This window comes from Indicator indicator, chromosome 30 (genome assembly GCF_027791375.1).
Source record: "Indicator indicator isolate 239-I01 chromosome 30, UM_Iind_1.1, whole genome shotgun sequence".
Lineage (NCBI taxonomy): Eukaryota > Metazoa > Chordata > Aves > Piciformes > Indicatoridae > Indicator > Indicator indicator.
In genome coordinates this window covers 11857217-11871568 of record NC_072039.1, presented here as the reverse complement: position 1 = coordinate 11871568, position 14352 = coordinate 11857217, and the positions used below count along the sequence as shown (strand labels likewise).

Here is a 14352-nt window from a genome sequence, read left to right as displayed (position 1 = left end):
CAAACAGATGGTGCAGGCAGCCTGCCGGGGAGGCACCAGGAAGCCCCGTATCGCTTACACCATCACGGGAAGGCACTGGCAGAGCTGAGGGTGCCAGTGCGAAACGCACTGAATTTTTCCCCTCCTCCGGGCGCTGCTCTCAGGGGCTGAGGCCAGAGGGCGACAGATGCTGGAGCTGCTTTGCGAGCGGGTCCCGCGAGGAGCCAGGCTGCACTCGCTGCAGCCTGCAGAACGTGCTTGGGGGCACGGGGGGAAAGCAGAGCTACAGCAAGTGCAGCTTTCGGGGGACGCGGGACCCCAGCTGGGCCCTGCGATAAGCCACGCAGGGACCGACTCCAGCACGCAGCAAGGCCCGCAGCGAGGGTCTGCCGCCGGGACACAGGACTGAGGGCCCCGGGCTGTGCCCCAGGGGCCTTCCGAAGCCGCCAACACGCCCGTTTCCGCACGGGAGTCCCTTGGACACGGCGTACGCCCCTCAGCACGCCGCTCGCCCCCCGCAGACCGTGCCCTGAAGCCATCACAGGCCGCAGCCGTGGGCGCAGCGTGACGTAGAGTGACGTACACCGACGTACAGTGACGTAGAGCACGTACTGTGACGTACAATGACGTCCCGTGACGTGCGGGCGGGGCGGGGCGGGGCGCGGTGTGGGTTGGAAAATGGCGGCGCCCTCGGCCCCGCGGCCGCCGCGGCCCCGCAAGGAGCCGCAGCCGCTGGTCATCCCGCGCAGCGCCGCCGAGGAACAGCGCCTCCGCCTCGAGCGGCTCATGAGGAACCCGGTGAGGCACCTGCCGGGCCGGGAGGGGACAGAGACCGAGCCACACCTCCCCCGCCCTCCCCGCCTTCCTTCGAGGGTCTGGTAGGGGAGAGGGAGCGACTTACACACATCCCCTACAGTCCGGGAGGCGAGGGGGGCCGGTCTTCTTCTTTCCTCCTGCAGGAGAGGCCGACTGAACCCCGCCCCTCCTGCTCCTCACGTCCGTGAAGGAACGGGACTGACACCATCGCCCCCCTCCCCGTTCTGTGTGGGGAGAGAGGCCGAGTCCACTCTTCTTCCTTCTTTGGGCCTTGAGGGGAGAGGGACCGAACCCACCCCCCGGGGGCTGTGAGAGAAGAGGGACAGACCTCCCTGTTCTCTTCCCCGGGTCCTTGGTGAGGCGAAAGAACAAACCCCAACTCCGGGGTGTGTGAGGGGAGAGGAACCGATCCTCCTCTGTGGTTCTGTAAGGAGAGAGGGACCGACAGCCACTCCCCATCCTCCCCTGGTCCCTGAGGGAAAAGGCACCGACTACCCCCCTTTCCTGCTTCCCATGTTGTGAGGGGAAAGAGTCTAACACCACCGTTCCTGACATCTGGGAGGGGACAGACACTGGGTTGCCATGAGGGGAGAGGCACCCATTGTCCTGGGGTGCTGTGAGGGAAGATTGGGTCCTGAGTACTCAGCCTGCTGGTTTTAACTGGGGCAACATGACCTCAGTTTCTCTAACTGGGGTGTTTTGATCCTTGTCCTGAGGAGGAGGTGTTTGACAGCTGGAGACTCATCCTCCCTCTGTGTGTGCTGGAGGAGGCTGAGACATTCCCACACCATGTTCTTCCTCTGACCTTGTACCATGTGTTCTCCTTCCCTGTCCTTCATAGCTCTGGTAGGGAAGGTGCACAAATGCCTTTCACCTCTTCCCAGACTGCTGGCAGTGGGAGTAGATGCGTTTTTTGTGAGTGTTTGAGGTGCTGGCTTGCTTCCTTCTAGCTCCCATACCGAAGAGAAGCACAGACACTCCTAATCCTACTGTGAGAGGAAGAGAGGAGACCTCCTGATTCCCATTTTTTGCCTGCTTCTGAGCCCTGTGCTTCTACAGCTGTGCTCCTCAGAGATCTGTCAGCTGGTGGAAGAGGCTGTTGTGCCCCACACCACTTTTCCACTGTGTCTTAAAACTGCAGGCTTTGCTCCTAGGAGCTCACTGATGGCTGCTTGGTTTGTTCTTGCAGGAAAAGACTGTGCCAATTCCTGAGAAACTGAATGAATGGGCACCACGGCCTCCCCCGGAGTTCGTCAGGGATGTGATGGGTAAAGATTCTTCAGATGGCTCCTTAAACTCACAAATATATTGAGCAAAAAAAGCCCAAAAGAGGGTGTTCTGCTCATTTTGCTGCAGAAAAGAGGTGTCAGATGTGCTTCCAGAAGCTGCTCTTGCAAGTTTTATTTGGTTCTTGGGTTCCGCTCTGCTGCTTGTTGTCAGAATGCAGAGAGAATGATGCCTGTGGCACTCCAGCACGTGGGGATGAGCTGCTGCTCCAGTGATGACAAGGAAGTGAGAAGTAAATGTGTCCTTTTCATGGATCTGAGAGTGTTCTGGTTGCTTTTGAAGTCCCTCTTTTGGATGCCTTCAGGCTGAATCCCAGGCAGCAAGCAGCAGAGGTGGCTGCACATGGTCAGGGAGGGAGCTGGCAGCTGCACAAGGAACCTGACACAAATATTCTGCTTACACTTTGCTGTTACCTGCAGGGATCAAGTGTAGTAGTTGTGTAAATTCTATCTGCATCCAGAAGTAGTCTCTTTCCCTTCATCCTTATTAATGATTGCTTCTAGAGGCTGCCTCCTCCTTATTTCAGAATCTTGGCCTAAAGCTTCAGAGTAAACTGTTCAGCTTCTTGCAGTCCCTGCGTGGCTTTTTCAGCTAGCTTTGCTGTGTTCCTGAGTTGAAGTGCCTTGTTTTTCTGGGAGCACCAGAGGTGCTGGGATCCTGTTGGTGCTCAGCACCCCCACTGCAGTGCCAGCTGCCTTGGTTGCATGGCTCAGGCTCTTCTCTGAGGCATGCATTGAGAAACGGCTCAGGGGGCAGTGAGTGGAGTGTGCTGTGGAAAGCTCCTGTGAGACTTCAGCCTGCAGACTGATGCCAGGAAGTGGGGGTTTTATTTATGAACAAACAGTCCAAAACTCTCTTGCCTGGGCAAGTACCATTCTGAGGAGCTTTAGCACCTCTCTGGTGACTTTTGGTTTAGGTATGAGATGCTGAAAATCAGCCAGAAGCAGCCTCAGTAGGATGCTTTAGCTCATTTCTGCCTAGCAGAGAACAGGCTGTGCCTTTGATCCCTGCTTCTTTTCATGCCTCAATGTCCAGCCAAGGCTGGATCCTCTCCAGGGGGGTAACTGACCACTACAAACTGGAGTGACCCCTGAGTGCTTGGGTTTGCAGCTTGCTTTGGCTTTTGCGTGCGAGTGGATTGAGCTTAGGTGAAACGAGGACAGGCTCTCTGTGTGGTTAATCTTCACCTTGCAGTGCCCTTCCATGTGTCCTGGCCCTTAGCACCTGGCTGTGGGCATCTGGAAGCATCTAGTTTAGGTTATTTCTGGTAGACTAACTCCTCTTTGCTGCAGGTTCCAGTGCTGGAGCTGGGAGCGGGGAGTTCCACGTGTACCGGCACCTTCGGCGGAGAGAGTACCAGAGGCAGGATTTCATGGATGCCATGGCTGAGAAGGTCAGCAGATCTTTGGGACTTTTTCCTCCTGACTGTTGGATGCTCATTACATATCTTTTTTTTTCTTCCCCTCCCCACCTCCCACCTTAAAATCATATAATGAAAATGATCAGGGGGGCTGGAGCACCTCTGCTATGCGGACAGGCTGAGGGAGCTGGGGCTGTTCAGCCTGGAAAAGAGAAGACTCTGGAGAGACCTTAGAGCAGCCTTCCAGTACTGGAAGGGGGCTTCAGGGAAACTGAGGAGGGACTTTATACAAAAGCTTGGAGTGACAGGTCAAGGGGTAAAGGTTTCAAGCTGGAAGAAGCTGGATTGAGGTTAGATATTAGGAAGAAAATCTTCCCTAGGAGGGTGGGGAGAAACTGAAATAGGTTGCTCAGAGAAATTGTGAAGTCTCCAAGCCTTGGAGGTGTTCAAGGCCAGGCTGGATGAGGCTTTGAGCAACCTGGGCTGGTGGGAGGTGTCCCTGCCCATGGCAGGGGGGTTGGAACTGGATGATCCTTAAGGTCTCTTCCAGCCCATTCCAAAGTATGCCCTGTGCTCAATCCCAGCAAAGACTGGATGAGGAGTTCCAGAAGAAGCTGGAGAGGAACAAGATGATTGCAGAAGAGCAAACAGCCAAGCGCAGGAGGAAGCGGTGAGTGCTGCTTGTTCTGGGAGCTCAGCCTGGGCTGCATGCTCTGGGTGAAGGCTGAGAAGGCTGCCTGTGGAAATCACCTTTCTTCATGTCAGTGTTTGGTAGCTGTTAGCTGGGCAAGGCTCTCCTGGCTTGGTTTGCTTTCCAAGCCATCACTAGTGGGATGGCTTTGGACTGGTTGAACTTTTGCTGCCACTGTGGTGTTGGCTGCACCATGCCCCTCTGTGTGTGTCCTAACCATGGCAGGGAAGGTTTGTGTGTACTGCCAGCTGAAATAACTGCCTGAAACAGCTGACACCAAGCAGCTTCAATGCAAAAATGGGGGTTGCTGAATGGGTACCTGTGTGGATTTGGAGCAGCAGAACATGGTGGGGCCTGATGCTGTCCTTTGTGAGCACTCCAGTCAGTCTGTGGGTACTGCAGTGCTCGCTGGTGGGTGCAGTGCTATTAAAATCATCTGCTTCTGCCTACCTCTTTGAAATGTCTGGCAGGTCACAGGTTGGAAGGGACCCTTCAAGGGCATCTTGTCCAACCCCCCTGCAGCCAGCAGGGACATCTTCCACTAGATCAGGTTGCTCAGGGCCACATCAAGTGTGATCTTGAATGTCTCCAGGGACAAGACCTCATCCACCTCTCTGGGCAACCTGTTCCAGTGTCTCACCACCCTCATTGTGCAGAGCTTCCTCCTGATGTCCAAGCTAAATCTGCCCTGCTCCAGCTTCAAACCATTGCCTCTTGTCCTATCACTAGGGCAGGTCTGGTAAGTTAGGTGGAACAGCTGAAAACTGCTTAATCCATCCCTCCCTTAGCTTTAGACAAAGTGAGCCAGTTACAAGGTTGATCCCCTCAGGAAATAGTCTGAGCATTATGGCACAGTGATACAAGAATTCAAATCCTACCATCCCTTCCAGAAACAGCAGAGTATCACAGCTTGGCCCTCTCAGAGGGTCTGACCCTGGCATCCCCTCTCTTGCTTCTTTGAGAAGGAGGATTTCACATCTTGTAGCTTGAGAGCTGCTGCTGGAAGGCCTCTGCCAAGTGACTCACTAGCCACAAAAGTGCACAACACTCTCACTGTTGCCATCTCATTTGAGTTTGGTGTGGCCCAACAGATGGCCAGCAAGTCAGATCTGGCCTGCTGCCTTTTCCCTGCCTGAGATGGAGAACAACTGCTCCACCAGCACATGCTGCCTGAGCACTAACACCTCCTTGTGCCCTTCTGCAGTCTAATGGTGGAGGTACCAAATGGCTCTGCCCTTCAGGAGCCTCTTTAGCTGCCCTCACCACCCTTTCTGTGCTGTGCTGGCCACACAGGTACAGCTCTTGGCTCTGTGTTTCAAGACAGCTCATTCATGGTGTTGAGAGAGGAGAATGAATCCCAGGTTGCTTTGCCCTCTGTCTGCCATTGGATCACATACAGGCTGGATAAGAAGTGGCTCCAGAGCAGCCTGGAGGAGAAGGCCTTGGGGGTGTCAGTTGGTGACAAACTCCCCAGGAGCCAGCAATGGTCCCTGGCAGCCCAGCAGGCAGCTGTGTGCTGAGCTGCATCCAGAGCAGGGAGAGCAGCAGCACAGGGAGGGGATTCTGCCCCTCTGCTCTGCTCAGACCCCACCTGCAGCACTGCCTCCAGTTCTGGGGCCTTGAGCACATGAAGGACCTGGAGCTGCTGGAGAGGTCCGGAGGAGGCCATGGAGATGATCAGAGGGCTGGAGAACCTCTGCCATGAGGACAGGCTGGGAGAGTTGGGGCTGTTCAGCCTGGAGAAGAGAAGGCTCCAGGGAGACCTTAGAGCAAACTTCCAGTACCTGAAGGAGCTCCAGGAGAGCTGGGGAGGGACTTTGGACAAGGGCTGGAAGTGACAGGATGAGAGACAATGGCTTTGAGCTGGGAGAGGGGAGATTGAGACTGGATGTGAGGAAGAAAATCTTGAGAGTGAGGAGACACTGGCACAGGTTGCCCAGGGAGGTTGTGGCTGTCCCCTCCCTGGAGGTGTTCAAGGCCAGGCTGGATGAGGCCTTGAGCAAGCTGTGCTGGTGGGAGGTGTCCCTGCCCATGGCAGGGGGTTGGAACTGGATGAGCTTGAAGGTCCCTTCCAACCTAACCCCAGACTGATTTGGGTTGAAAGGAACCTTTAAAGGTCATCTAGTCCAGCCCCCTGCAACTCAGCAGGGAGATTGCCCAATTTCCTTTGCTGGGCAAACAGAACTGGGGTGTATGACCTGGAATTCCCTCTTCCACCTAACATCCCTCCTAGGCCCCAACATAGTGATGAAGAACAGCCTAAGATGCAGGTCAAAACATGCTCCATTAGTTCTTTCTCAGTTCAAGTATTTATTATTGGTCATGACTGAAGTATTGTCCAGTGTTGAGTCCCAGCAGTCTGGGCTTTGACACTAGTTTCTCTTAGGCTGAGAAGCTAAAATGGCTTTTTCTTCCTCCTTTGTTCTTGGGAGAGTCTTACCATCCTCATTTTGGTTGCTGTGCCATCATGGAAGACTTCAAATTAACTCCATTAGGCTAAAAACAACAGAGACACAGATGGTCAACAGAAACTTAGTTCTAAGTTGGCTTTTGCTGAATTTTCCACTTGGAAGCCAAGCTGAACCCAGCTTTCTCTCCTGAAATCTGCTTTTCCAAGCTGCCTGTGTCCTTTATCAGCATGTGAATGTGCAGAAGCTTTACAATGCTGCATTTGGCAGAAGAGTCTTTTTTTTTTTTTTTTTTTTTTTTTTTTTTTTTTTTTTTTTTTGCTTTGTAGCCAGAAGTTAAAAGAGAAGAAACTGCAGGCTAAGAAAAATAAACTGGAACAAAAGAAGCAGGAAAAAGGTCAGTGAAATTTCCTTTTCTCTTCTCAAGGCTTTGTCCTCTTCCCCAGTTGGAGCCTTAGAAGGGTTTGTTCCCACCCCTTGCCCCCATATTCTCAATACATGGATAGGAAAACTTAAAAACTGAGCCTTAAGCCAATCTTAAGACTACTTGAAAGCCATCTCTGGTGTGATTTAATCTCCCAGCTAATTTGGCCTGTTTGGGAAGATTTTTTTCCTTTTAGTTGGGGACATTTTGGGCAGCAAAAGGCTGGAATCCTTGTTGGTTGTGGATGCTTTGTCCCAGCTGCTTTGACAAACTGCAGATTTAACAGCTTGTTCAAAGCAGCATTGTTCAAGGCTGTGCCTTTTTGAAAGTGTGTTTTGAAGGTACCGTAGGGGAACAGGTGGGGAAATAGCCCAGCAAGAAACTAGAGTGTAAGAAATGGAGCCACTACGGTGCCAGCTGTGCCACACCACATCAAATAAGCATCAAGGACCTCAACTGCCTTTGTCCTCTTCAAAACTACCCTTCAGCTGTGTCACTTGAACAGTTTGCTCAAACTTCAGAGCTTTCCTTGCTTCCTTCCAGGGAAGATATTTTAGTTTTCTCTTTCAAACAGTGGCCCTTTGTGTCCTCTGCATTTATTCAGAGCCTAGAAATGACAGCACTCTGCTAATCCTGCTACAGCAGTGCCTTGTCTGACAGCTCCACCTTAGTGCTGCTCTGCTGTTCAGAGTTGGATCTGTTTCAGCTGAACTGTTGCCAGCTTCCCATGATAAACACAGGAGGGCAAATTAATCATTAGGTTAATTTTCTTTTCTGACAGCAAATGAATGGAGCTGAATGGATTCATTTATTTTTGTGTGTGTGTGAGGGGTGGTTTGGGTTGGTTCTGTGGTGGTTTGGTTGGTTGGTTGTTTTATGGGTGTTTTTTTTTTTTAAAGCTACTCATTTATGAATTGTGACTGGGAAAGGGAATTGAAGCATGAGCCAAGGTGCTGACTTGGAGGGAACAGAGTAACCCATCCCTTGGAGGGAGCAGGGCTGGAGCAGGGGCTGGTGCTGTGGTGTGGCACTGCCAGGTCCCAGTGCTTTGTTCTGCTCCAGTGAATCATCTTCTGGAAGCCAGAAGCCAAACTCCCCTGTCTTGAGAACAGTTCTTCACAGAACCTCAGCATGGAGGGGTTGGAAGGGACCTCTGGAGAGCATCTACTCCAACCCTCCCTGCCAGAGCAGGGCACCCACAGCAGCTTGCCCAGGAGCACAATGCCCAGGGGGGGTTGGAAGCTCTCCACACAAGGACACTCCACAACCTCTCTGGCCAGCCTGCTCCAGGCCTCCAGCACCCTCACAACAAACAACTTTCTCCTCTTCAGCTGGAACCTCAGATGCTGCCCCTTGCTGCCCCTGTCCTGGCCCTGGGCACCACTGAGCAGAGTCTGGCCCCAGCCTCTTGCCCCCCACAGCTCCTTTAGCTCTTGCTGAGCATTGCTCAGCTCCCCTCTGGGGCTGCTCTTCTGCAGGCTCTCAGCCCCAGGGCTCTCAGCCTTTGCTCCTCACAGATCTGCTCCAGGCCCCTCAGCAGCTTTGCAGCCTCCCCTGCACTCTCTCCAGCATTTCTCTGTCTCTCTTGAACTGGGGAGCCCAGAACTGGAGAGCCCAGGGCCCCAGAATTGGCCTAAGGCAAAGTAGAGGGAGGGGCAGAACCTTCCTTGACCTGCTGGCCACACTCTTCATGCACCCATTCTTAGCTTTTTACAGTTTATTATTCTATTTTAAATAGCTGATAACAATGATTTAGGAACAAGTTCTGCACCATGAGGGTAGTGAAACACTGGAATATGTTGTCCAGGGAGGTGGTTGAGGCCCCATGACTGGAGATACTCAAGGTCAGGCTCGACAGAGCTCTGGGCAACCTGATCCTGTTGACTGCAGAGGGCTTGGACTGGATGACCTTTGGAGGTCCCTTCCAACCCTGACCATTCTATGAATCACAGAATAGTTTAAGTTGGAAGGGACCTTAAAGATCATCCAGTTTCAACATCCATATCATGGGCAGAAACACTTTCCACTAGACCAGGTCATTCAGGGTCACATCCAGCCTGGCCTTGAACACCTCCAGGGAGGGTGCAGCCACGACCTGCTTGGGTGACCTGTGCCAGTGTCTCACCACCCTCACTGGAAAGAATTTCTTCCTAACATCTAGTCTAAATTCTATGATGGTAATGATGATGATAATGATCGTAATGACAAGATAATAATAAGAGGTGGAACCCCTTGGTGACCATCTTTATTCTGCTGAGAACATGCTTGTCCTCTAGTGTTCCTTGGGCTGAGATCGGAGAGTTGTTGAAGTGCATCTGGTGGGTGAGGCAGAGGAGCGTTTATCTTGAAGGAATAAAACCAAGCTCTGAGCTGCCATCTTTCCCCTGTGCAGTAAAAGCAGTCAGAATAAAGGGTGGTGGTGAAGAAGGGGCAGCTCAGAGCTGCGCTGTTGTAGAGACGCCTGAAGGTACCGAGCGTGACCACACGGTGGCGCCAGCACGCTGAGCCTGGGCTCCTGCAGCTGCCTCCCGCTGGTCGAGGCAGGAGCAGAGCCTGAGGAACGGTGAAGGTCCGGAGCTGGTGGCAGCAGAATAACGGCTGTCAGATCCAGGCCTCGCCTGGAGCCCTACCTCATCCTCATGATCTGGTATTTAATTTCTAGTAGGTGTTTTCTGGTCTTTGTGAGTTTGCTGTGAGCCTTCTTGATCTTAAAGTCACAGAACTGTTTAGGCTGGAAGAGACCTTTAAGATAATTCAGTCTGGGCATGAACCAGCACTGCCAGGGCACCACTAAACTGTGGCCCTCAGCACCACATCTCTATGGCTTTGAAACCTCTTCAGGGATGGGGACTCCACCACTGGCCTGGGTAGCCTGGGCCAGGACTTGACAACCCTCAAGGGAAAGAAATTGTTTCTCATGTCCAACCTAAGCCTCCCCATGGGCAACCTGAGGCTGCTGCTTATTGTCCTGTCCCTTGTCCTTTGGGAGAATAGACCAAGCCCCACCTGGCTTCAGCCTCCTTTCAGGGAGCTGTAGAGAGCAATGAGGTCTCCCCTCAGCCTCCTTCACACTAAACACCCCCAGCTCCCTCAGCTGCTCCTCACCATCCCTGTTCTCCAGACCCTTCCCCAGCTCCTCTAAGGTCTCCTTGGAGCCTTCTCTTCTCCAAGCTGAACAGCCCCAACACTCTCACCCTGTCCTTATAGGGGAGGTTCTCCAGCCCTCTGGTCATCTCTGTGGCCTTCTCTTGACCTGCTCCAACAGTTCCATGTCCTCCTTGAGTTTGGGACACCAGAACTAGATACAGTACTCCAGGTGGGGTATCACCAGAGCAGAGTAGAGGGGGAGAATGTCCTCACTCATCCTGCTGGTCACACTGCTTTTGTTGCAGCCCAGGACATGGTTGGCAAAGCCCTGTGTATCTGGGACTACTTTGTGGTGAGACAGTTAAGAAGGAAGCCCCACGGGAATGTGTTATCCACCCGTGCTAATTAATGTGACCTAATAGGCACAGGTTTGCTGGGCCCCTGAGACTGTTTGGTTGTGAAAGACCTCCCAAGGAGGCCCCCTGGGGCCACGTTCTCATTTCATAGAATCATAGAATTGTTAGGGTAGGAGGGGACCTCAAGGCTCATCCAGTTCCAACCCCCCTGCCATGTCCCCTGTAGGGACACCTCACACTACAGCAGGTTGCTCACAGCCACATCCAGCCTGGCTGCAAAAACCTCCAGGGATGAGGCTTCCACCACCTCCCTGGGCAACTTGCTCCAGTTTGTAGAACTCTTGGGTCAGTGTCACAAAACCCTCATGGGGAAGAATTTCTTCCTAACATCCAATCTGAATCTCCCCATTTCTAGTTTTGCTCCATTCCCCCCAGTCCTATCACTTCCTGACACCCTAAAAAGTCCCTCACAGCTTTCTTGTAGCCCCCTTTAGATACTGGAAAGCCACAATAAGGTCTCCTTGGGAGTCTTCTCCTCTCCATACTGAACATCCCCAACTCCCTCAGTCTGTCCTCATAGGCTTTCATCCTGTTTGTGTTTTCAGACCCTAACCAGCCTCAAGAGCGAGGCAGCAGCGAGGACGACGACGAGGACAGCAAGGAGGAGGAGGAGGAGGAAGAGGAGAAAGAAGATGATGCTGAAGAGCCCAGTTTTGTGATGGGAAGAGGATGAGGCCTTGGAGGGACAGCTGGCAAGCACTGTTCATCGCTTTGATATGCAGGAGCATGGAAGCTTTCATCTCAGCCAAGCAGAACCCATCGGCCTGCACCACATCTGCTTCGCGGTGAACGACCTTCACCTCCCGGGCCCGAGGGCTGCCGACAGAGAAATGCCAAACGAGAGAGATTTCCTTTTCCTTGATTGCTTTGTTGTAACTGCTGGGCAGTCTGCTCTGAGCTCGCTCTACAGACTCAGCCACAAACCTCTGCCACCCCAGAGGGCTTCCGTATGCAGCCCAGAGTGGTTTTTCTGCCTGAAAGCTCAAACCGATCCCTTCCCATTTAAGGCAAATAGTTACTGTGAGGGCTACGTGGTCTGCTGCTGGCCAACCTGGGAGCAGTGGGCTGCAAACAAACAAACAAAGAAAATATCCAAGGGAAGAGTTTAACCTAAAATAGAAAAGTGGTCTGGAGCCAGACCCTCCTGCACTGTGAGTGTTCTGAATTGGGGCTTTTGTATGGGGTCACCTCTAACCCAAAGAAATCAGTTTCTGTTGCTAGACAAGTTCTCTCTAGATTTTTAAGCAGGATCCCTTTTCTATTGCTAAAAAAATTTTACCCTCTTACTTTTCTTCCATGGTTTTTGTAAATGAATAAAGGGGGACGTGTTGGATTGTTCTGTCTTCTTTTTCTTGTTGAAGGTGGTGTCAGTCAATACTGAGGTGCTTGCAGTGCTGCAGGAAAGGACAGAAAGACCAAGTGCTGTGGGGCATGTGAGAATACAGACAAAAGGAGCTGGCTGCATTTCATTCCCTTCTTGCTTTTGGATTGGAACAGTATTTTTTTTTTTTTTTACCAAAAGAATCTGTCTGTAAAGCCTCCAAATCCTGTGGCAGAAGGCTTGGAATGGAATGGCTTTGCATGCCTTTAGCTTCATGCAGTGACACTTGGCCTTTCTCTCTGCTTTGGACTTGAGGTTCCCTCCTAGGAACCATCACCTCCATCTGTGTATGTCTTTGTTGGTGCTTGACTGAAGAGCTTAGGCAGTGGTGGTTTGATTTGTAACTTGGGTGTTGTCTTCTCAGTGTCTCCTAATTAGAAGTGCCTGATAGCTTTCAGACACTCTCATCTGTCTGAGGAGCAGCTGAGGGAGCTGGAGGTGTTCAGCCTGGAGGAAAGGAGGCTGAGGGGAGAGCTCATTGCTCTGCCTGAAAGGAGGTTGGAGCCAGGTGGGGGTTGGGCTTTTCTCCCAGGGAACAAGTGATAAGACAAAAAGGAAATGTGCTGTTTAGAAACAGGTTTAGTTTGGACATGAGGAACAATTTCTTCCCCTTGAGGGTTGTCAAGGCCTGGCCCAGGCTGCCCAGGGCAGTCCCCATCCCTGGAAGGGTTTCCAAAGCCATAGAGATGTGGTGCTGAGGGCTATGGTTTGGTGGTGCCCTGGTGGTGCTGGGTTCATGGTTGGACTCTGTGATCTTAAAGGTCTCTTCCAACTGAAACAATTCTGTGATTCTCTGTCAGGAATGTGGTGCTCCTCCTTCTCAAGCCTTTGTCAATGCCAAATTATTTAAAACAAAACCAAGTGAGAGGGAGAAGCTCATTTTCAGCCTTTGCTGAAGAGTGCTGCCAGGAGTTTTGTCTGAGCTGACTTTGTGTCATGGGTTCTCTGTGGTGGCACCATGGTGTCAGGGAAGCTGATGTCATTTAAGTGCAAGTGATGTAGGTGTTGTGTTGCCCTGTACAGACCCAAAGACTTCAGAGCAGGTAATTTCTGAGCTTCAAGGTCCATATCCTAACCACTCCCTGGGTTAGGGATCTGCATGAACTTTTCTGCTTCATCTCCAGGTGCTTTGGAGCAAGTTGTGACAGTGTTTACTTCTGGAGCACTTTAGCTGCAGATCAGATGTTGTGCAATTGTTGGTGTTTTCCCTGTGGAGAGGAAGGAGTTAGGAGAAACAGGAGGAGAAAGTTGTTTGGTGTGAGGGTGCTGGAGGCCTGGAGCAGGCTGGCCAGAGAGGTTGTGGAGTCTCCTTCCCTCGAGAGCTTCCAAACTACCCTGGGCATTGTGATCCTGGGCAAGCTGCTGTGGGTGCCCCTGTTTTAGCAGGAGGATTGGAGTGGATGATCTCCAGAGGTCCCTTCCAACCCCTCCATGCTGGGATCCTGTGAACAGCTTTCCTGAAACCCCCCTTAGGGCAGGTGAATCCGGCTGACAGGTCTGTTGTGGGTGAAGATGTTGTGATGTTTCTTTGCTTTCCTGGATGGAGCAGTGAGAGTGTCACAAGTAAACAGTGATTGTTCTGCCTCTGAGCTTGTCACTCTGAGCTGAGTAACTCAATGCTTGTTTGTGTCATTGGAGCAGATGTTACTGCATGAGAGCACACTCCTCTCTCTCATGACTTGAGTTTGTCTTGGTGCCATCCTGCCTCTTTAGGACACCATTGTTACCCATCCTGAGTAACTCGATGCTCTTCCTTCTCTCAGAACTAAGCTTGGAGGTAAAAAACATAACAAACAAGACAAGGTACTGCTGAAGGTGGCATCTTCCTCATGGTCCTTCGTGCTGGGGTGGCCAAATGTAGCAGAGGAGCTGCATGTGGTGGGTGTTGCTGACAAGTCCTGTGCGCTGTTGTGGCTGTTCACATCACTGCTAGAACACAAAAGCTCTTCAAGAGAGTGTCTGAAGGGATGTTCCTTCATTAAGACAAAATGTCAGTGCTCTGTTATCTCAAAATAGGGAAAACATCCCTGGAGCAGAGGAGAAGTGCTCCCACGTGTAGTAACATGAGAAATACCTCCAGAGTTGCATCTCGTTCCAAGTACGGCGCTGAAGGAGCAGCAGAAATGGAAAGGCTTTGAACTGCCAGGGAGTTTGACCTGCTGTTGGATTCCTGATCTGGATTCTTTCTGAGGGGAGTCCCTCTCCTTCCTCTGCTGGAGGCTCATCCTCAGGAGCTGAAGTTTGCTGCTGTTTCATCTCCACCTGCCTTCCTGTGATCCTGGCACCCCTGAGAGGCAGCGGTGTTGGTGCCGAACCTGTGCAGAGGGATTCCCCATCTCAGAGGTGAAAAGCACCCTCAGGGTCACAAACCTGCTTGTCAGTTGAATGTGGATTTAGGAACTGTTTTCTGTTGTCCTTTCCCTCCCCTAGGCAGAAGTGAATTCTGGAGATGGGGTTACCCTCTGATACACCTCTGAGCTTTTTGTTTTTCTCTCCTTTTCAG

At 52.0% G+C, this 14352-nt stretch overlaps 1 protein-coding gene across 1 annotated transcript; it reads left to right on the top strand.

The window, feature by feature from the left end:
* The first annotated feature begins 657 nt into the window (after nucleotides 1–657).
* PRKRIP1 (PRKR interacting protein 1) lies at nucleotides 658–11785 on the top strand. The gene is made up of 6 exons (XM_054394327.1): nucleotides 658–777; nucleotides 1985–2063; nucleotides 3375–3475; nucleotides 4027–4112; nucleotides 6871–6938; nucleotides 11014–11785. Exons 1-6 carry the CDS (start codon nucleotides 658–660, stop codon nucleotides 11139–11141), a joined length of 582 nt encoding a protein of 193 aa, XP_054250302.1. The 3' UTR covers nucleotides 11142–11785.
* Nucleotides 11786–14352: the final 2567 nt, after the last annotated feature.

What these genes read in the sequence shown, in the direction of transcription:
- PRKRIP1 (XM_054394327.1), top strand. Translation starts at nt 658, where the DNA reads ATGGCGGCGCCCTCGGCCCCGCGGCCGCCGCGGCCCCGCAAGGAGCCG. An exon ending in GTTCGTCAGGGATGTGATGG is followed by an intron (nt 2,064 to 3,374) that starts GTAAAGATTCTT and finishes TCTTTGCTGCAG; the next exon opens with GTTCCAGTGCTGGAGCTGGG. An exon ending in ACAAAAGAAGCAGGAAAAAG is followed by an intron (nt 6,939 to 11,013) that starts GTCAGTGAAATT and finishes TTGTGTTTTCAG; the next exon opens with ACCCTAACCAGCCTCAAGAG.